The sequence below is a fragment of the Sminthopsis crassicaudata genome, chromosome 2 (assembly GCF_048593235.1).
Source record: "Sminthopsis crassicaudata isolate SCR6 chromosome 2, ASM4859323v1, whole genome shotgun sequence".
NCBI lineage: Eukaryota > Metazoa > Chordata > Mammalia > Dasyuromorphia > Dasyuridae > Sminthopsis > Sminthopsis crassicaudata.
In genome coordinates, this window is record NC_133618.1 from 467,554,904 (window position 1) to 467,578,017 (window position 23,114).

General features: G+C 33.1%; 1 protein-coding gene across 3 annotated transcripts in view; it reads right to left on the reverse strand.

Annotated features, from left to right (window-relative positions):
- SCAI (suppressor of cancer cell invasion) overlaps nucleotides 1-23,114 on the reverse strand; it is a 215,273-nt gene that overhangs the window by 124,817 nt on the left and 67,342 nt on the right. For 2 of the 3 annotated variants that reach the window (XM_074293074.1, XM_074293075.1), the window contains 2 exons: nucleotides 16,455-16,484; nucleotides 14,996-15,127 (listed from right to left, as the gene is read on the reverse strand). In XM_074293074.1, the coding sequence (XP_074149175.1) occupies nucleotides 14,996-15,102 (107 nt within the window). In that variant the 5' untranslated portion in view covers nucleotides 15,103-15,127; nucleotides 16,455-16,484. The remainder of the gene's footprint in view (nucleotides 1-14,995; nucleotides 15,128-16,454; nucleotides 16,485-23,114) is intronic. The other variant, XM_074293073.1, reaches the window with a different exon arrangement.

Genomic DNA, 23,114 nt, shown 5'->3' on the forward strand with positions numbered 1-23,114 from the left:
TTAGACACAGAAACCCAAAAGGTCAAAGATAGAAAAAAAGTATCTCACCAAATATACGTAGTAATATACTTTATGGTAGCAAAGAATTAGAAACAATATATCTAACCAGAGATTAAGTAATGGGTAAACAAGGTCTGGTACATTAATAAAGTGAATATCACTAAACCATAAAAATGAAAAGGACAAAAATAGAAACATTTAAAAATTTATATGAATCAATGCGAAATGAAGCAAGAACAAAGAAAATAATAAACACAAAGACTATGAAAATACAATTATAATGACCAATTTGAAAGTGCACTTCCTTGGAATAGAAGATACATTTCTAGATATGGCCAATGTATTTTATTGTGTTTAACTGTAATTATTAAAAAAAAAAAAAAAAGACTTATTGGGGGTGGAGAGAGGACAGCATGAGAGGAATGAGAGGATGATAGTCATGCCAAAAATGAAAAGGAAAAAAAAAAAAAACAACACCAATAAATAATTTAAAAATAAGCACAAAAATAGAGATATCTAGAAATGGGCACAGATAAACTGAGCTGCTACTAATCAAAATTTATTATATACAACTGGTATATAACAGAAATTCATGGTATTTCATACATCACCTTTTATGATCATATTTATATAAGGAAATATCAATGTTTTCATTTTCATCAAATTTTTAATCATTAAAAGGAAAATTAAAATAAAACAAAACAAATATACCTCCTTCCTTTCTTTGAAAAGGTAGAGATTATAAACATAGAAAACTGCATATACTGTCAGACTCAATTTAATTAGCTGGATTTCTGAACTGTTTTTCTTTTTAAATTCCTTATTATAAAGAATTCGAAAATGAGTAGATACCCATGAATTAAAGAATGGCTGAATAAGTTATGGTATTGAAGGTAATGGAATACTATTGTTCTATAAAAAATGATGAGCAAGTTGATTTTAGATAGGCCTAGAAAGATTTACCTGAACCGATATTGAGCGAAACAAGCAGAATCAGGAATATAGTATACACAATAAAAGCAAAAATATGTGATCAACTATACAAGACTTCATTCTTCTCTATGGGCCAGTGATCCAAAGCAATCCCAACAGACTTTTGACAGAAAATGTAATCTGCATCCTGAAAGAGAACTATTGAAATTGAATGTAAATCAATACATGCTATATTCACTTCTTTTTTCTCTCCCATGATTTTCCCCTTTTGTTCTGATTTTTCTCTCCCAACATGATTCATAAAACACGCACTAAAATAAGTAAATACATTTTTAAAAAATTCTTTGTTATGAGAGCTGATACTGCTGATGGGCAAAAGATATCTATTAGAATATTAAGATGATTAAAAAATAAACATCAATAAAAATATTTAAGGAGAAAATTTGACTCAAGGTAGCTTTCTAAATGAAACATTTTAAGAAGTTTTCTAAAAATAAATCTTAGGGGATCTGTGAGCTTATTTAGATGGCTATTCTTTCCACTAATGCAAAACATACTTTTTTTTATGCCTATTATTCATTTCAGTTCTTGTTTACTTCTTAAAAAATCCATGATAAGTTTATAGAAATATAGAAATATTCAATTACAAAAAATTCTATTCTCTATAGCACATAAACATTTATTTTGCAGCAAACCAAATCACATATGCTTTTAAGTGAGGGCACAAAGTCAAAATGTTTGTGGCAGCCCTTTTTGTAGTGGCTAGAAACTGGAAAATGAACGGATGCCCATCAATTGGAGAATGGTTGGGTAAATTAAGGTATAAGAATGTTATGGAATATTATTGTTCTGTAAGAAATGACCAGAAGAATGAATACAGAGAGGCTTGGAGAGACAACATCAACTGATACTGAGTGAAATGAGCAGAACTAGGAGATCATTATACACTTCAACAACAATACTGTACGAGGATATATTCTGATGGAAGTGGATATCTTCAACATAGAGAAGAGCTAATCCAATTCCAATTGATCAATGATGGATAGAATCAGCCACAACCAAAAAAGGAACACTGGGGTATGAGTGTAAAATGTTAGCATTTTTTTTTTTTTTGCTTTTCTCCCCAGGTTATTTTTACCTTCCAAATCCAATTCTTCCTTTGCAACAACAAGAAAATTCGGTTTTGTACATATATATTGTACCTAGGATATACTATAACATATTTAATATGTATGGGAATGCCTGCCATCTAGGGGAGGGAGTGGAGGGAAGGAGGGGAAAAATTTGGAACAGAAGGAGTACAAGGGATAATGTTTAAAAAATTACCTATACATATGTACTGTCAAAAAATGTTATAATTATAAAATTAATAAAAAAAAATAAATTTTTTAAAAAATGAGAGCACAAAGTGCCTAATTGATAGTTAACACAGGAAACACAAATTTCAAAAATTTGGGGTAGGGAAATTAGAACAATTGTCTATTCTCAGCTCTGAAGGTAAGCCTAAGAAGCATTGCAGTGAACATGCTAATGGGTTATGGTAAAATAAAAAGCTGCATTCAGTGTATTTAGTTATATCTAGGAAAAAAGACAGTATAATTTATTGTCATGAAAAATTATGTCTTCCTATCACTGAATTTGTATTTTACCAAAGTTTTCCAAATTGACATCCATAGGCTTATATACTCAGTACTTTAACAAGATTGTCTCCCTTCATTTAAAGCACAAGCCAATGGTAAGTACCTTATCCTTTCCAGTATTAGTTAAGATGCATGAATTCTCATTTTCAACATACTGATGATTTTAATAGAAATCATATCAGAGAACAATATTATTTCTGTTGCTCCTGTTGCTCCCCCTTTCTCCTACCCCCACTCCAAAGAAGCATCATAGCAATTGTGTTTTAAGCTTCCTACCAGAACTTCAAAGACTGTCTACAACTGACCTTCCACAAGATGGTACTAGCATGCCTTACAACTCTTTTTAAATTTCTCATCAAGTATACACCAGAATTCTTTTATGTCCAAATATCCGATTCATTAAGCACATGAAGATTATCAATCGTTCACTGAAAATGAGTAGGAGACTTGACTAACCATCTGGGCTCAAATAAGCCATCTTTCTGTACCAAAAATTATTAAAGAGGAGACATAAAGTAAAACTGGTAGATATGAATGTTTGCCCAGTACTATTGCTTGGCAGGCTTTACAAAGGACCTAGAGACAACACAAAATCCAAGGGTTTCTGATTGTAAGAAAAGGATACCATCTGTCTAATCTGTGATGGCGTCTCTTCTTCCCACATTAGAAGAGACACTGAAGAGTCAAAGGTATCACTTGCTCACCTACGTGTCTCAAAGAACGATAAATACAACAGTAACAGAGAAAGTAAGACAAATGGATGGTTTGAGAAGAAAAGATAATGGATTTTGTTTGGATCACTGAGTTTAAGATGACTATGAAACATCCAGTTTAAGATGTAAATCTGAAGGTTAGCAAAGATTACAGCTGAAAAAGCAGATTTGAAAATCATCAACAAAGAAATAGTAATTCAATTTGTGGGAGCTGAGATAACCAAGTGACACAATATAGACAGAGAAGTGAAGTTACAGAGGCTTATGAGACATCCACCATTAGCAAGCATGACTTGGATGAAGATCTAGCAAAGAAGACTGAGAAGGAACAATCAGAAATGTATGAGGAAAACCAGAAAAATAGTGTCCTGAAAACCTAAGGAAAAAAAAAAAAAAAAAAAAAAAAAGAGTGCCAAGGAGAAGAGGATGACCAACAGTGTCAAAAGCTGCACAGAAGTCAAGAAGATGATGATTGGGAAAAAGATTTTTGATTTGGCAATTAAGAGATCACTGGCAACTCTGGATAGAGTAATTGCAGTGAATGAAGAAGTCAGAATTCAGAATATAGAGTTAAGAAAATAAGAGAAATGGTAGAGACATCTATTATAAATGGCCTTCTCAAACTTAGCCATAACAAAGAGATTTACCTATCAATAGATGAAAGCTAACAGATCAAAAGAGTTTTTAAGATAAGGAACACATCAAAATGTTTATAATCAATAGGGAAACAGACAGAAGAGAGGGAGACTGAAGGTAAGTGAGACAGTAGATAGGAGGAAGGCAGAAATCTGCTGGAAAAAAAGGAAATGAAATTTTCAGGTACAGAGGATAGTTTTGGCAAGAAGAATCTAATCATGTGAGATGGGGCAAAGGCAGAAATAGAGGCAAAAGGTTATTTGGTTGGTCTGAATTTAGGAGAAGGGAAGAGGAGGAAACAGTTCATAAATGGCTTCAATTTACTTTAATTTTTTTTCTTTGCATTTCAATCTTTTTTTTTTCCCTTTATTTTTTCAATTTACTTTAAAAAATTATAAAACAAAGTTCATTATACTCTAGACTTTATTCTTTGATTCATGGCCCCTGTACTTATTTATTCCTTATGAAATTAAGTCTTTTAAGATATGTACTTTGAGTTTCCCCAAAGCCCAGTGGGACACTCAATCACAAATGAAATAAGAGTTTCCCCTCTTCTTTCCCTATGTTCCAAATCCCATTCTTTACAACCTCACCAGCCTCCTGAAGACTTCCTTTTTCCTAAGGTATGAAAGGAGTTATTTTCCTTTTTTTGTTGACCATGAACTTAATTAGGGTACCTCACTCATTCCTCTCTATCATAGTCTGATATGTCCTCTCATTCTACAGCTTAGTCTCTCTCACCAAAAACAAAACAACAACAACAAAAACAACAAAAAAAAATTGATTGATTTATCTATAGGTGAGATATACTGAGGTTTTGGTTCATGATATTTCAGGACCTATCCCTTCATCACTTCTTTTATTTGATTTTCACTTTCATCCCTGTATTCTTTATGATCTTTTAGAAAGAAATATCTTAATGGTCTTCTGCTGTTGTTAATTTCATAAGTATCTTGCTCCTTTTAGTTTTTGCTCTTTTTTTCTAGAGTAAATTTGTCTTCTTTGGTAGCTATATTTGTTTATCTTCCTTACCTTTCTATTTGCAAAACAATTTGTTCATGTCTGGTTTTCTTTGGAGGAATGCTTCAAATGACTTTTCTGAATGGCCCTTTTTTTTTCATTACTATTTTGTCTTGGATTTTCAGGATGTTACTTTGCAATCCATCTTGGGAACCTTTGCCCTTTGGAACAACTTATTCCATTTATTCCAGCATTTTCTGGGTGCAAAATAGACTTATGTTACTCATATTTTTCTTCCTTTATACTTGAAGGTCTTTCTCCTAGTCAGCTACAGCACTTATGTAATCAGTAGTGTAGGGTTTTTGTTTGGTTTTCTGTAGATACTTTAGATTCTTTCAATTTGCATTGTGTTCTGTTTTCTAGGAAGTATTTCTGAATTATTCTTACATTATGATGTTCAGGTTGTTTGGCCAATAATGTTCTTCTGGGAAACTTATAATCCTTAAGTTGTATCTATACATCCTGTCTTCACAATCAACATATTCTGACATGTGTCACAATGGATTTAATTTTTTTTCTATTCTTTCTTTTATTTCTACTGTGCAAAGCATAAATTTTACTTTCCCAATTCCTAATTCTTAAACATTGCTGTCAGTTTCATGTTCTCTTGAGAAACTTCTAGGTTCTCTGTCTCATCAGGTGTTGATTCATTTTCCTTTGTCATACAATACTTATTCACAGATGACTGGTTTCATTTAGATGATCTGGCTGCCATTTACCCTTCTGTTAATAATATATTCCCTGTTGGTTTATCTCTGTGTACTCAAGGGCTTTGATTAAGTTTTTTTCCAACTGAAGTCTTTAGTAATTTCATACTTTATTTCTTCTCCCTCTTTAATATTCCTGAGACCTGGACCACAGAGTTGTCTCATATTATTCTCCAATTGAGCCGCTATTTTTTACTGGCTTCAATCTTTGCCCCAACCTGATTTCTAAAAGATAAAACTGGTCCCAGCTGGAAGCCAGTCCCCTTTACTTCAGGCCCGGTAAATCAAACATACACACAAAGAGTAGCATTCTAGTATAGTTCCCTGTGTTCAGAGCACTGTTGAAGCACAGAGCATGGCCACATTATATAGTCCAAGGCAGAGCAAACTTCTGTTTTTGCACTTCCACAGTATTGGCATGGAATGGGGGTGGAGCAAGAAGAACTGGCTTATGTAGATTTGCCCAAAAGGCAGTAACTGTTAAGAGGAGGGTTAATGAAGAAGCACATTAGGGATTAGTCTTCTTTGCAGTTATTTCAATGAATTGTTATTTCTTTGGGGTTCTTCATATCTTATAATTCTGGGGACAGAGGAAATTTCTTTATCTCTTGGACATAATTCTTATTTTAGAGAGGTTAATGAGATTGGGAGAAGAATATGTATCTAATCTCCTATCTTGTTGGTCATGTGATCCAGAAATCTCAATCATTTTTGCCAAGCATCTTTTGAAGACTATATATATATATATATATATATATATCCATTTACTTCAATAGATTTTATCACATAAACTTTATCATTTCATTTCAGGTCATTTCAAGAAATGTCCAAAAACAAAAACTGTTGGGAAAACTGGAAATTAGTATGGCAGAAATTAGATATGGATCCACACTTAACACCATATACCAAGATAAGATCAAAATGGGTCCATGATTTAGGCATAAAGAATGAGATAATAAATAGATTAGAGAAACAGAGAATAGTCTACCTCTCAGACCTGTGGAGGAGGGAAGGAATTTATGACCAGACCAGAGGAGAACTAGAGATCATTATTGATCACAAAATAGAAGATTTTGATTACATCAAACTAAAAAGTTTCTGTACAAACAATACTAATGGAAACAAGATTGGAAGGGAAGTAACAAATTGGGAAAATATTTTTAAAGTTAAAGTTTCTGACAAAGGTCTCATTTCCAAAATATATAGAGAACTGACCCTAATTTATAAGAAATCAAACCATTCTCCAGTTGATAAATGGTCAAAGGATATGAACAGACAATTCGCAGATAATGAAATTGAAACTATATCCACTCATATGAATGAGTGTTCCAAATTACTACTGATCAGAGAAATGCAAATTAAGACAACTCTGAGATACCACTACACACCTGTCACATTGGCTAAGATGACAGGAACTAATAATGATGAACGTTGGAGGGGATGTGGGAAAACTGGGACACTGATACATTGTTGGTGGAGTTGTGAAAGAATCCAGCCATTCTGGAGAGCAATCTGGAATCATGCCCCAAAAGTTATCAAACTGTGCATACCCTTTGACCCAGCATTGCTGTTATTGGGCTTATATCCCAAAGAAATACTAAAGAGCGGAAAGGGACCTGTATGTGCCAAAATGTTTGTGGCAGCTCTTTTTGTTGTAGCTAGAAACTGGAAGATGAATGGATGTCCATCAATTGGAGAATGGTTGGGTAAATTATGGTATATGAAGGTTATGGAATATTATTGCTCTGTAACAAATGACCAGCAGGAGGAAGACAGAGAGGCTTGGAGAGACTTATATCAACTGATACTGAGTGAAATGAATAGAACCAGAAGATCACTATACACTTCAATGCTGTATGAAGATGTATTCTGATGGAAGTGGATATCTTCAACATATGAAGATGTATTCTGATGGAAGTGGATATCTTCAACATAAAGAAGATCAAACTCACTTCCAGTTGATCAGTGATGGACAGAAATAACTACACCCAGAGAAGGAACACTGGGAAGTGAATGTAAATTGTTAGCACTACTGTCTATCTACCCAGGTTACTTAAACCTTTGCAATCTAATACTTAATGTGCAACAAGAAAATGGTATTTACACACATATATTGTATCTAGGTTATATTGTAACACATGTAAAATGTATGGGATTGCCTGTCATCGGGGGGAGGAGTAGAGGGAGGTAGGGGATAATTTGGAAAAATGAATACAAGGGATAATGTTATAAAAAAAATTACTCATGCATATATACTGTGGGAAAAAAATTCTAAATAAAAAAAAAGAAAATATATAAAAATACATTTGGATATTTGAAGATAATTATATTTTGTATTCTCATAAAAATCTGTAGGATAAAATGGATAGAGAACTGGTCTCATAATCTAGAAGAATTCGGTTAAAAAGTTCTATTACCTATGTGACTTTGAATAAATCATTTAACCTCTAAAAAAAAAAAAAAAAGTCCAAATACAAGTTCGGTCCAATTCCAGAAAGGAATAAATCCATCTGAACTGCTAATTATACATATATATGTGTATATATAGACAAACACATACATACACCTTACCTTTTCATTAATTTATGAAAATAATGATGATGACAATAATGATGGTAACTGATCTTTTTATGTTCACTAAAATTTGTAAGGTAAATTATGTTAGGAGTAAGAATAAGACCCTAAAGCAAAGTTCTTAAGCTATGGTTCATGGAACACAAGCCACATTTCAAGGACTCTTTGAAAATGGATGAGGGTAAAATGATCCTATTTGGGGAGCCATCATAACAATGGATACCAAAAAAAAAAAAAAAAAAAAAGATAAGAGAAAATTTGCATTTCTATTTTCACTAACATCAAATTGAAATTTAGCATTCCCTCCAATTATTTTTTAAAAAATACATTTTGACAAGGGATCTACTAGAGCACTAAAGGAGTCTAAAACTTGCACTAAAAATTCATGAAAAGAAGTAAGATGGACAGATTTATGCTATAAGAATATCACTGTAGCAGCCATGTGTAGGACAGATTTAGTGACTAGAGTGATAGGAGTGTGAATAGGAAAAAAAGAAGATTGTTGTTGATGTTATAGAGGTCGAATCAATAAGACCTGAGTAAAATGATGAAGAGTAAGGGAATAAGAAAAGTAAAGGATGACCCCAAGATTGTAAAGCTAGATGGATGTGTTGTGAGATTCCCTATCTCTCAGGGTTATCCCATTTGTACACGTTAGGGTTTCTTTTTTCTTAAGCAGTAAGTATGCTATCCCCAACACTCAACTGAACCAGGGAATGAAGACTTTTACTTCCTAGCCATTGGCAGTCTCCTGGTAGACTCAAGCCATGCTGATGCTTTCTGATCACCTTTAGATTTCATTAGATTAATTTATGAGATTAAGCTAGTTGACTTTACACACCCTGGTTCAATCATGGCAAAGTTAGTCAGAAATAAAAAATTATCAATACTGGTCATTCAAATATAAAAATATAGTTAAATGACTTGCCCAGAATCATATAGCTAGTAAAGTGTCAGGCCAGATTCACCCCCCTCCTCCTGGCTGGGGTTAAGTGACTTGCCCAGGGTCACACAGCTAGGAAGTGTTAGGTGTCTGAGACCACATTTGAACTCGGGTCCTCCTCAATTCAAAGCTGGTGCTCTATCCACTGCGTCACCTAGCTGCCCCTAGTGTCAGGCCAGATTAACTCAAAGTCTCTAAGTCCAAAGCTCTTTCACTACAGGATCATACAACTAATAAGTGTGTGATGCTGGATTTGAACTCAAGGTCTTCCTAACTCCAGAGAAAACACAGGGCCACTTCACTACCCCAAACACACACACACACACACACACACACACACACACACACAAATATATTTATAGATGTGTATCCCTCTACCTCTAGTCAATCAGCTGTTAAATCTTGTCAACTTCATCTCTCACATCATTTCCTTTTTTACTCACACAGCCACCAACCCTATTCAGATACACATTATCTCTTGCCTAGAGAATTATAAAATCCTCCTAATTGGTATCATTAGCTTCATTTTACATATAGCAGACAAACTACTATGTATATATCTCATCATTATTTCAATAAATAAATGAAACAGAAATGAACAGAAAAATTAAAAGCTAAATCAAGAATTCACCTTGAACAAACAGCCATCATTATTTTATGCATAATTTCTGTATATTTTGTATATAATATCTGTGAAGGGGAAAGTTTTTTTAAAAATACAGCAAAGGTCATAAAAAAACAGACCTCAAATCAGCTATAAAATAGATCGAATTCTCTCTTGATTTCCCTTTCTCTGTCCTTTGCCCCATCAAACAAAGATCCTCCAATATTTAGATGTAGAAATGTAAGTACCAGTTAATATTTTGCTTTCTTATCAATCACCACGCTGGAGGCCCTGAAAACTAAAGGAGCATCCCTAATACATGTCAGAGAGAGGAATTTTTTTTTTCAGTTAAAAAAAAAAAAAAAAAAAAGGAAAGTCAGGAAGTAATTTTGTGGGTCTATTCACCTCACTAATTCAATTTCAATATAAATTTAAAGGAAAACAAAATCCCTCCAACCTCCTGAAATCCTAGGTGTCAAGTTCACAATATACTTAATAAAACATAATTGATATGTTGAACTTAGAGATAAAAAGACCTAATTTCCAATCCTACCTCTAACATTTGCTAACTGATTCGAGGCAAGTTTTTTCCTGTATTTTTTCTTCCTTTACCTCTTTCCTTCTTTGATTCCCTGCTCCCCTCCCCTTTTAACATATTTTTCATATTGCTTAATGAATCAAGTTGGGAGAGAAAAATCAGAGTTAAAGGGACAAACCATGGGAAAGAGAAAAAAAAAAAAAAAAGAAGAAGAAGTAAACATGGTATGTGTTAATTTACATTCAGTCTCCTTAGTACTTTTTCTGGAGGGAGATGGCATTTTCTATCCAAGTCTAATGGGATTGCTTTGGATCACTGAATCACTAAGAAGAACCAAGTCTTTCATAGTTGGATCATCATTCTTGCTGTTATTATGTACAATTTATTTTTGGTTCTTCTTGTTTCATTCAATACCAGTTCATGCAAATCTTTCTAGGCCTATCTAAAATCAGCTTGTTCATTATTTTTTAATAGAATAATTTTCCATTACCTTCATATACCACAACTTGTTCAGCCATTCCCCAATTGATGAGCATCTACTAATTTTCTAATTCTCTGCTACGACAGAAAGAGCTGCTATAAACATTTTTGAACGTGTAGATCTTTTTCCCTCCTTTATGATTTCCTTAGGATACAAACCCAGTAATGGCACTGCTGGATCAAACTGTATGCACAGTTTTATAGCATTTTGGGCATAGTTCCAAATTGCTCTTCAGAATGGTTGGACTATTTCACAACTCCACCAACAATGCATTAGTATCTCAGCTTTCCCTCAGACCCTCCAACGTTTATCATTATATTTTCCTGTCATCTTAACTAATCTGAGCTGTGAGATGATATCAATGAGTTGTTTTAATTTGCATTTCTCTAATCAATAGTGATTCAGAGCATTTCTTCATGCTCTATAGATGGTTTTCATCATCTAAAAATTGTCTATTCATATTCTTTAACCATTTATCAATTAGAGAATGACTTGCATTATACAAATTTAACACAGTTCTTTATATATTTTAGAAATGAGACCATTATCATAAATATCTAGGCAAGTTTCTCATCTCTGAGCTTTAGTTTGTCCATGTGTAAAAGGAGAGGGTTAGATGGTTTATAAAGTCCTTCCCAGCTCCAAATCCATGACCCTAGCTCATGATTTCATTTGAACTCCAACTTGCTATAAACAGGTTTTCTCTTTTTGTCCATCCCTGGTGTGTACAGTGATTTCACAAATACATACAATTTGAAAGTTGGAAAAGCTTCAACCGTCATTTAATCCAATCAATACATGAATTAAGTGCCACTAAGTAGATTTAATAAGGAAATGTCTAGCTGCTATCTAAAGACAGACATCTCTCCAAACAAGCCTTTTCACTTTGGGACCTTCTACTTATTCAGACATTTTTCTTGATATTTACTCTAAATTTAATTCTTTGCAATTTCAATATATTGCTCCTAGTTCTACCTTGTGGGTCTGAATAGTACAAGTCTCATCCTAACTTCACAAAACAATTCTTCTAATATTAAAGGGACTATCGTATTCCTCCCAGAGTTTTCCCTTCTCTAAAGTAAATACCCTCACTTTATTCAACCAATCCTCATACAACACAAATATATTAATAATCCTGATGGTCCTTCTCTGAACAACATCCAGTTATTTGTGGGGGAGAAAATAAAGGAAGGAATAAACATTTATATGGTACCACAAAGGTAGCTAGGCAGTACAGTGGATAAAACATTGAGCCTAGAGCTGAAAGACCTGAATTCAAATCCAGCCTCAGACACTTATTATCCATGTAACCCTGAGCAAGTCACTTAACCTCTATTTAAATCAGTTTCCTCAAATGAAAAATAGGAATAATAATAGTACCTGCCTCTTAGAGTTATGAGGAGGATCAAATAAGATAATAATTATAAACTGCACAGTGCCTGATACACAATAAATGCTATGTAAATGTTAGTTATGATGATTACAATGATGATGTTTTCTTTGCTGAGATATATTTAGTTGTTTTTAATAATTATTATCTCATTTGATTATCTATCCTTAAATCATAGTGCTCAGAATTAAAGGCAATACCACAGATAAAGTTCAACAAGGGCAAACTACAATGGAAGTATCTACTCCCTGTTCCTGAATATTGTGCCCCTCCTAATGCAATACAAGATTGTGTTAGTTTGGAGTAGCTAGGTGGGGTTGTGGATAGAGCACCAGCCCTGAATTCAGGAGGACCCGAGTTCAAATTTGGTCTCAGACACTTAACACTTCCTAGCTGTGTGACCCTGGGCAAGTCACTTAACCCCAGCTTCAGGGAAAAAAAAAAACAAAACATTGTGCTAGTTTTCCTGGCTGCCACATCATATTGTTAACTCATATTGAATTTGCAGTTCACTAAAACTCCCAGATCCTTTTCTCCTTTTTCTCCATACCTCCCATATACTTGTGGAGCTGGAAATTTTTTTTTTTGGGGGGGGGGGTACCTACATATAAGATTATCTTTATTCCCTATTGAGTTTTATCTTATTCAATTTTGGATCCTGATTCTATTATCCAGTGTATTAACTATTCCTCTCATCTGTGTAATTTTGCAAAACTGAAGAGCCTTTATCCAAGTCATTGATAAACTATACAGGGCCATGTACAGATCCATAGGGTAATCAACTGGACACCCTGCCATGCTAACACTGGCTCATTAATTCTGAGTCTGGCAATCAAACAATTCTAAATCCATCTGAAATATTGTTGTTTAATTCATAAATTTGTTTGTGAAACTTGAAGGTTCTGCTAAAACTTAAGTAAATTACATCCATAACATTACCCTCACCTATTTGTTTAGATAATCTTACTGTAAGATGGCACAGTAGACAGAGTACTGGGACTGAATTCGGACACTTTCTAGGTGTGTCAGCCTGAGAAAGTCAGTTTCCTTATCTGTAAAATGAGCTAGAGAAGGAAATAGCAGAATACTCTAGGATCTTTGTGAAGAAAACCCCAACATGACTGAAAAATAACCAAACAACAACTAATCTTGTCAAAAAAGTAAATGAGATTAATCTGGCATGATTTATTTTGTAGTAAAAACAGAAAAACGAAGAAAAGGAAAATTTATCTTTTTTTTCCCCCCTGAAGCTGGGGTTAAGTGACTTGCCCAGGGTCACACAGCTAGGAAGTATTAAATGTCTGAAACAAGATTGGAACTCAGGTCCTCCTGAATTCAGGGCTGATACTCTATCCACTGTGCCACCTAGCTGCCCCGAAAAATTTATCTTCTCAATGAAATGTGCGTATAGCAATTTTTTTTTTAAATCAGCTATACATTATATAAGGAAAGACAAAAAATATTCAGAAGAAAAAATACCCCAACTCTATGCTGATCCCACATGGTAACTTCTTCCTTAGACATGAAGAAAGCAGAACACAATTGTACTGATATGTTTTATTCTCCAAAGTGTACTCCCTTAATGGAATCCAAATGTGGTAAAAGGAATTCTCAATTCCAAGCCTCATGCTATAACAGGATATTAACAATGGTAGTCTTATAATCATTTATAATAATCAATGACAGTCTTGCAATCATTTAAAATAATCACATACTTCAATTTGGATTTAATATTACAAACCATCCACTTTTCAAATGTCTTTGACTCACATATATTTTAAGAAGAAATTCTAATGAGAAAAATTTCATGTGAGTTTTCTCTCAGATCTTTATAAAATATATTATCCATTAATTTTAGAAAACTTGGGCACATTCAGGACACAAAGATTCAATACTATAGAATCATTTGCCATTCACAATAAAGTATTAAGAATTTACTGACCAATTGGCTAAGATAACTAATAATGATGAATGTTGGAGGGGATGTGGGAAAACTGGGACACTGATGCATTGTTGGTGGAGTTGTGAAAGAATCCAGCCATTCTGGAGAGCAATCTGGAATTACGCCCAAAAAGTTATCAAACTGTACATACCCTTTGATCCAGCAGTGCTACTACTGGGCTTATATCCCAAAGAAATACTAAAGAAGGGAAAGGGACCTGTATGTGCCAAAATGTTTGTGGTAGCTCTTTTTGAAACTGGAAAATGAATGAATGCCCATCAATTGAAGAATGGTTGGGTAAATTATGGTGTATGAATGTTATGGAATATTATTGCTCTGTAAGAAATGACCAGCAGGATGAATACAAAGAGGTTTGGAGAGACTTACATGAACTGATGCTGAGTGAAATGAGCAGAACCAGGAGATCATTATACACTTCAACAACAATACTGTATGAAGATATATTCTGATGGAAGTGGATATCTTCAACATAAAGATCCAATTCACTTCCAGTTGATCATTGATGGACAGAAAGAGCTACACCCAGAGAAGGAACACTGGGAACTGAATGTAAACTGTTTGCACTACTGTCTATCTACCCAGGTTACTTATACTTTCGGAATCCAATTCTTACCATGCAACAAGAAAATTGGATTTACACACATATATTGTATCTAGGTTGAACTGTAACACATTTAATATGTATGGGATTGCCTGTCATCTAAGGGAGGGAGTAGAGGGAGGGAGGGAGGGGAAAATTTGGAAAAATGAATCCAAGGGATAATGTAAAAAGAAAAAAATTACTCATGCATATGTACTGTCAAAAAAAATTATAATTATAAAATTAATAAATAATAAAAAAAAATTTACTGACCTTAACCCATTGAATAGCTGCTTAGATTTATCCAGTAGGTAACAAAAATCAGTGACTGTTTTTCTCTCTCCCTGTGGGATATCATCTTCAGCTCCTCCAGAGGACATGATTTCTTTAAGAGCAAATTCAGTCCTATATATATTTAAAAAAAACAAACATGTTCATATGCACATCAGATGAGGACAAAAAGAGAAATTAAATTTTAATGTTCCAAATATTTGTCCAAGTTTTTCTTTAAATATTTTTTTCTTCAGATCATTTACACTAAACAAGCTTTAAAAAGGTCAGAAAACTATTTATTCAACTCTACCAAATAAAGAAAGAATATTCTCAAAAATTATAACCACAGCTACTAAAATCTTACTCTGATAGTTCATTATGATATAATTTTAACCTAAAAATTCTGGCAAATCTAACCAAGGTCAGTATATTGTATATAACAGATGTCCAATTAATATTTATTAAACTGACCTGAATTAGATGAAAAAATATGAATCATTACTTAAGAAATAGAATAAATAAGATTTCAAGGATTTATCATCATAAGGCTGGATATTAGGCAATACTTTGGAGGGGTCACAGCAAACTCATCAAACCATTTAGGGTATGAATGATATTAGAATCTGCATCAGTGAAGAGAATATTCAAATAACTGACATCTTCTGAACTTCTGAACTTAAAAACACAATGCAAAATGGTAATGGTAGCTCACAGTTGATAATATAATAGCATATAATTTATAAAACATTTATTTCACAAGAGCCCTGTTAAATAAGTATACATGGCTTATCTATATTTGAAATATGAGTAAGTTGAGGATCTGAAAAGATAAGTGAGTTCTCAACATTCCAAGCTTAATATGTGGAACAATTTCAACAAATACCTTATGACTCCAAATCCAACATCCTTTCCATTTTATCTGTATGCTTTCCAATAATTATTCATTTGAAAACTTTTGTTACATATAATATTATTGGAATAGCATAATAAGCATATTTGTGTTAAGTAAAATTAAAATTTTAGTCAATACTTCTACAAAATTTATACCAATATTGATATCACTTTACATGTATGTGGTATCTGAAGAAACAGATACATAGCTCATGACAGTGCCTGGGTTATTTTTTTAAGTGTGTTTTTTATTAATAGATTTTGATTTTATATTTCCCACTGTATTTGTTCCTTCCTTTTTTCTAGGAAAGACATAAATTCCTTTCTTGGCTCTTGGCATTTAGCTCAGCTCAGTTAATTTTGCATCAGTTCATACATTTTTCCATGCTTCTCTGTATTAACCATGTTCATCATTCCTTACAGCACAATAATATTATATTATATTTATATTTTAATTGACTACTACCTGACAGATGGGTATTAACTTGTTTTTCACTTATTTGCTATACTAAAAAGTGTTGCTAAAAATAATTTGGGGTATATGGGGCATTTCTTTTTTGTCACTAACCTCCTTGGAGTATGAGCCTATCAATGGAATCTGTAAGACAAAGAATATAGATATTTTAGTCATTTTATTTAAATCACTCCAAATTATTTTCCAAAATGGTTGTACTAATTAGTAATTCTATTATTCAGCCATTCTCCAATTGATGAGCATCCACTCAAATTCCAATTTCTTGCCACTATAGAAAGAACAGCCACATTTTTGCATATGTAGGTTTCTTTCCGTCCTTTAAGATCTCTTTGGAATATAATAATCCCAGTAGAAACACTTCTGGCTCAAAGGGTATGCACAGTTTGATAACTTTTTGCGCATAGTTCCAAACTGTTCTTCAGAATGGTTGGATCAGTTCACAACTCCACGAACAATGTATCAGTGTTCCAGTTTTCCCACATCCCCTACAATATTAGTCATTATCTTTTCCTGTCATCTTAGCCAATCTTATAGGTGATATCTCAGAGTTGACTTAATTTGCATTTCTCTAATCAATAGTGATTTGGAGCACCTTTTCATGTGGCTACATGAAAAGTTTAAGTTCTTCATCAGAAAATTGTCTGTTCATATCCTTTGACCATTTATCAATTGGAGAATGGCTTAAACTATTATAAATTTGAGTCAGTTCTCTATATATTTTAGAAATAAGCCCTTTATCAGATCCTTTGGATGTAAAAATGTTTTCCCAGTTTATTGCTTACCTTATAATCTTATCAGCATTAGTTTTGTTTGTACAAAAAATTTTAAACTTAATATAATCAAAATTATCTATTTTGTGATCAATAATGATCCCTAGTTCTGGGGTGAATTCATTTTTAAAATAAAAGAATAGAGGTTATTGCAAAAAATAAAATATAAATTTTTGATTACTTGAGGTTGAAAAGGTTTTGCACTAACAAAAGTAATGTAATTAGGCTAAGGAGGCAAATGGATATAAATTGGGAAAATTATATATCTTCAACTGTAATTCATTTATTCCCCTTACAAAGAAAAGCTAATCAAATATTTACACTTTGGTTTTCTTTATTTTGAAATTAAGTTACAATAAAAAGTAAATTTCTCAATATGCAATTTAGTTTCTGGAATATTCACTATTATATTTCATGGCTAGGAAAGTACTGTTTATCATGCTACATGGAATCAAACTCTGTATGTGTGTTTGCGGGAGGGTGGGAAGGGAGTGGTACATGTGGTGTCTATGTGTCAGTATGTTTTAAACCAACATCACTGACAGCACAAAAGTCTAACGGTGATGAGGGTAATTAAGTCAGAAGGAAAGTATAGTGTTCTACACACCTCCATTCATAACCACATTAGTTTATAAGCATAAAACATCAAATGTCTTACAGTTTTAAAATCCTATTGTCTTTGAGGTAAAATACAAACTCCTGAATTTAGCATTTTAAAAGCCCTTAAAAATCTGGTTCCCATCTGCTTTTCCAGTCTGATTATTAATATTCATATTATTCCCTTTCTGGTGCTCTCCATTTCAGACAAAGTGGCCCACTCACTAGTCCCTAAACTCAGTTTTCCATCTTCCTTTCCTATGTCTTTGCACAAGCTATTTTCTATCCTTAAAATGCATTTCTACACAGTACTTCCACACTTTGGATTTCTCAGCTGTCTTTTAAAGCTCAAATCACCTCTCATGAGAAGCCTTTTTTAATCTTCATAGTTATTGGGACTCTACTTCCTTAAATTTGCTTGAATTATCTATGTACAAATTGATTACATCTCTATAATAGAATGAACATGAGGTTTTTGTGGGACAGGACTATTTCAATTTTTTCTTGTATATATTTAACATATTTATGCTGCTAAACTGAGTTAAAAGTCACTACAAAAGACAAAACTTTTTATCAGAGAAGCAAGTTTCTATTTAATCTTATCCATGTATTTGTTGTTATGGAATAATTAAAATGTAGTTAAATTCATTACATTCAAATAAGCTACTGATCAGGAAAGACTACAGACTTTCAAGTAGCAAAGACAATCCCTCTATACTTTGAGACAGGTAAACATAGATTTCCACATATAAAAGGAGTATTTTTCTTCCTTTTGATAATGTTAGAAAATAATCTCAGAAAATATTCTCAGAACTCTTGAGTACTTAGGACACTCTGTGCTCAGAGAGCTTGGAAAGGCAGGAAGGCAATTTAAAGCTAGCTCAAGTTTTTCTGAATCTAGTCAGAATTGTCAGGGACCTTAAAAGTGAATTAATCATAAAATGGAAACTGATAGCAGAATGGATTAAAAACCAGAATCTGACAATATGTGTTCACAAGAAACAAACTTGGAAACAGAGACACAAAGAAAAAATAAGAGGTTGAAGCAGCATCTATTATGCTTCAAACTGAAGTAAAAGTTAAAAACACAGTAGGGCAATTATGATGTAAGACAAAACAAAAGTAAAAATAAATCTAATTAAAAGAGATTAGCAAGGAAATGGCATTTTGCTAAAAGGTAAATACGATGAAGTAATAACAATATTAACCATATATGCATAGGATCCAAATTCTTAAAGTTAAAAAAGTACAGGGAAATAATAAAACTACTAAAACTTTCTCAGAATTAGATTTTAAAAAAAAAAAGGTAAGGAGATGAATAGAATTTTAGAAAAGTAAGATAGATTTTTAAAGAAAACTCAATTGGAAGAGAAAGGAATCTTCCTTTTTCTCAGCTATAGGTGGCACCTTACAAAAATTAACTATATATTAGGACATAAAATATTCACAAACAAATGCCTTTTCAGATCATAACATTAATAACAATTATATCCAATCAAAAGTCATAGAGACATCGATTAAAAATTAATTGGAAGTTAAATAATCTAATCTTAACGAATGTCATGACAGTTTTCGGGAAGATAGCATACTACGACAAAAAATGCGGGTTTTTCCAAATTCTTCCATAAACAACTTAAAATGTGGCTTCAAAATGAACTTTAAACAGCAGAAATAATTAAAAGTTAGGGAAATGCAGTTGTTTTTCTAAGACAACTTGAAAGCAGGGATTGTGCAGTACTGGGAGCTTGGTAAGACATGGAAGACATCAAGGTGACCTGCTGCATCTCCAACCATCATCAGTTGCCTTGATTCTGTCCTGCCACTGGACAGTGGGGCCTTTAGGAGAGTGAGGCCAATGACTTCAGACTCACTGAAATCCACTTTATGCAAAATCAAGGCATCACTATTCCATTTTAGCATTTCTGCCTATCTGAAAGCCATGGGGACAGGGAGTAACAAAGCTGCAGGTGCAGATGTACAGAGGGCTGTAGTCACAACCTTGACATAGGTTCTCTTCTCCCTGGGGGCAGCAGGGGATTTAATAACCCTTTGGGTGTCTTAGCAGCTGTTTAAGGATCGTACTGCTCACATCCATATGTGAGGAAGGGGCTTGCAAAGGTGACCTAACAATGGTGCCTGATTACTGTGTTAGGCAGGGATGCTACTCTGTGATTGAGACACTAAAAAGTGTACAAAAGGTTCTGAAGAACTGATTCCTCTAACTTTAGAACTAATTGTATGACATGAGAAACACTGGCACAGGCCCTCATTATAAGATATATTGTGCTTTGAGCAAAACAGAATTGAATAAGCCCAAAGGAAATGCTAGATGTAGAAAATTAGAGGAGCTACACAAATATTCATATGGACTATTTGTATCCCACCTGTGGCACAGCATTCTGAGTTTGTATTGTTCTGATCAGCCACATTTGGACACACTGTAATTCAACTCTAACATAGTGATTATTATTTTGGCCCTCAGAACTAAGGAAACCTTAGAGAAGACCTTACTAAAGAATCAATTTCCAAGCACTAAGATTTGCCTTATTGAAGTGCAAACACTTCCAGGCAAATTCAGCTGAATCAATAAACAAGCCTTGAAGGTTATCAGTATAATAGATTAAATACACATCTTACTAAATGACCCTAGTAAGCTAGTGTTTGAAAAATGCAAAGATCTAAGCTTTTGGCACAAAAACTACTATTTGACAAAATTTGCTGGGGAAACTGTAAAAAAGGTTTGGCAAAAGTTAGGTGTAGATCACCATCTAACACCACATATCAAGATAAAACCAAATTGCATACATGATTTAAACATAAAGAGTGATGCTGTAAGCAAATTAAATAAGTATAGAATAATTTACCTATCAGATCTATAATTAAGGTAAGAATTTATGGCCAACCAAAAGATTAAGGGCTTTATAGGATGTAAAAGGGATAATTTTGCTTACATTAGATTAAAAAAGGCTTTGCACCATCAAAACCAATGTCGCCAAGATTAGAAGGACAGCAGAAAACTGGAGAAAAAAATTTACAGGAAGTCTCTCTGATAAAGTTCTCATTTTTCAAAGATATAGGGAACTGAATCAAATTTATAAGAATATGAATCATTCCTCAGTAAATCGCCAAAGGATATAATCAGGCATTTTTCAGAAGAAATCAAAGCTTTTTATGAAGTGATGCAAACTGAAGCGAGCTGAGGCAAATCATTATATACAGTTACAACATTATATAATGATCAATTGTGAATGATCTAGCTATTCTCAGCATTATAATGATCTAACACAGTTCTAAAGGACTTATGATGAAAAATGTTATCTACCTCCGGAGAAATAAGTGATGGAATCTGAATGCAGATTGAAGCATACTTTTTTTTAAACTTTATTTTTCTTGGATTTTTCCAATTTTTTTCTTTTCTTTTGCTTCTTTTGGTCTGTGTTCTCTGTTGCAACATTACTAATATAAAATTATGTTATGCCTGACTGCACATGTATAATTTCTATCAAAGTTTTTGCCTTCTCAAGGAATGGGGAAGCTAACCAGGGTCCAGGGAAGGAATTAGGAACTGAAAAATTATTAAAAAAAAAAAAAAAAAAAAGAATGTTAAAGATTGTTTTTATATTTAAGAAGAAAAATAAAATAAAAATATTCTTTTAAAAAAAAAGTGATTTAATCCAACTACCTACTTGATATAGGAATCTCATCCTAAAAAAAAAAAAAAAGTCATCTGGCACCTAGAAGAATATTTCCAGTAGTGGTGGGAACTTTAGGAAGTGATTACCTGTTAATTACGTAAAACATATTTCAATTTTTAATAAGAACTTAAGAATTATACTAGTTTTTTATTATAAAAGTCTACATTGGGATAGAATACCTAATATATTCCAAAAGAGTGATGATCTTATTGATCAGGTTACTTTTTACATTGGTACCCCCTATTAAACTTTTTTTACACAGGCATTCTCCATAAGGAGAAAGGGAATAAGGGAATTTTTCTAAATTCACAGAATCTAAGTTCAAAAGGAGTGATTCAGAAACCATCTGGTATAACTTATAACTAAATAAGGATTCACTTAAAAATATTTTTAACAAGAGGTTACCCAGTTTTCCCTTGAAGTCTTCCAGTCACGGGGAACCCACTATTACTTTAGACAGTTCATTCCATATATGAATAAGTTATAATTATGTAGAAAACTTTCTTTGCATCAAATTTTTACTTACTCCTGTGCAACTTCTATAGATTGCTTCTTCTTTTGTCCTAGAGGACCAAGCAGACCAAATCTAAGCCTCTTTTTTCCTATAAAAACTTTCAAATATTCAAAAGCAGCTATTATATCTTCTAAAGGAATCCTTTGTAATAAACATTTTCATTTCCATCAACTAATCTTCATATGGCTTGATCTTGATCCTGATTCATTCACTATCTTGGTTTCCTTTGTCTGGTCTGCATAATTTCTACCTAATTAGTGCTCTTCCTAAAATTTGGTACAAAGAACTGAGCAACATCTTCCAGACGTGATATGATTAGAGTATAGTACTGTATGACTATCACCTTCCTGGTCCTGGACAATATATCTATTAATGCTTAGTAAAGATGCTGAGTGAAATGAGCAGAACTAGGAAATCATTATACACTTCAACAACAATACTATATGAGGATGTATTCTGATGAGTGGATATCTTCAACATAGAGAAGATCTAATCCAGTTCCATCAATGATGGACAGAATCAGCTACACCCAGAGAAGGAACACTGGGAAATGAGTGTAAACTGTTTGCATTTTTTGTTTTTCTTCCCAGGTTATTTTTGCCTTCCGAATCCAATTCTTCCTTTGCAACAACAACAGCAACAACAACAACAACAACAAAATTCGGTTATGCACATATATATTGTATCTAGGATATACTATAACATATTTAATATATATGGGAATGCCTGCCATCTAGGGGAGGGGGTGGAGGGAAGGAGGGGAAAATTCGGAACAGAAGAGAGTACAAGGGATAATGTTGTAAAAAAATTACCTATGCATATGTACTGTCAAAAATGTTATAATTATAAAATTAATTTTTAAAAAAGAGAGAAAAAAATGCTTAGTAAAGAACATGAGCTTTTTTGTCTGTAATATATGAACTGTCCAATTTCCTTAATTGTGGTAACAATAATTGTTCTTCAATTAGAACCATGCTCATCCTTTTATAATGCTTTTTGGCAATATCCTAGGTAGTCTACGATGATTCAAATTTTTCTTGTTTAAATAAGAATGATATAAGGGGGTGATTTGCCACCTTGTTTTCTATCTGGAGAGTTCTTGTCTTCAAAATGTTAAAATAGGGGGTAGAGAGTCCAAAATTTTCTACCCACTTAAATAGAAGCTCATTTGAACTAC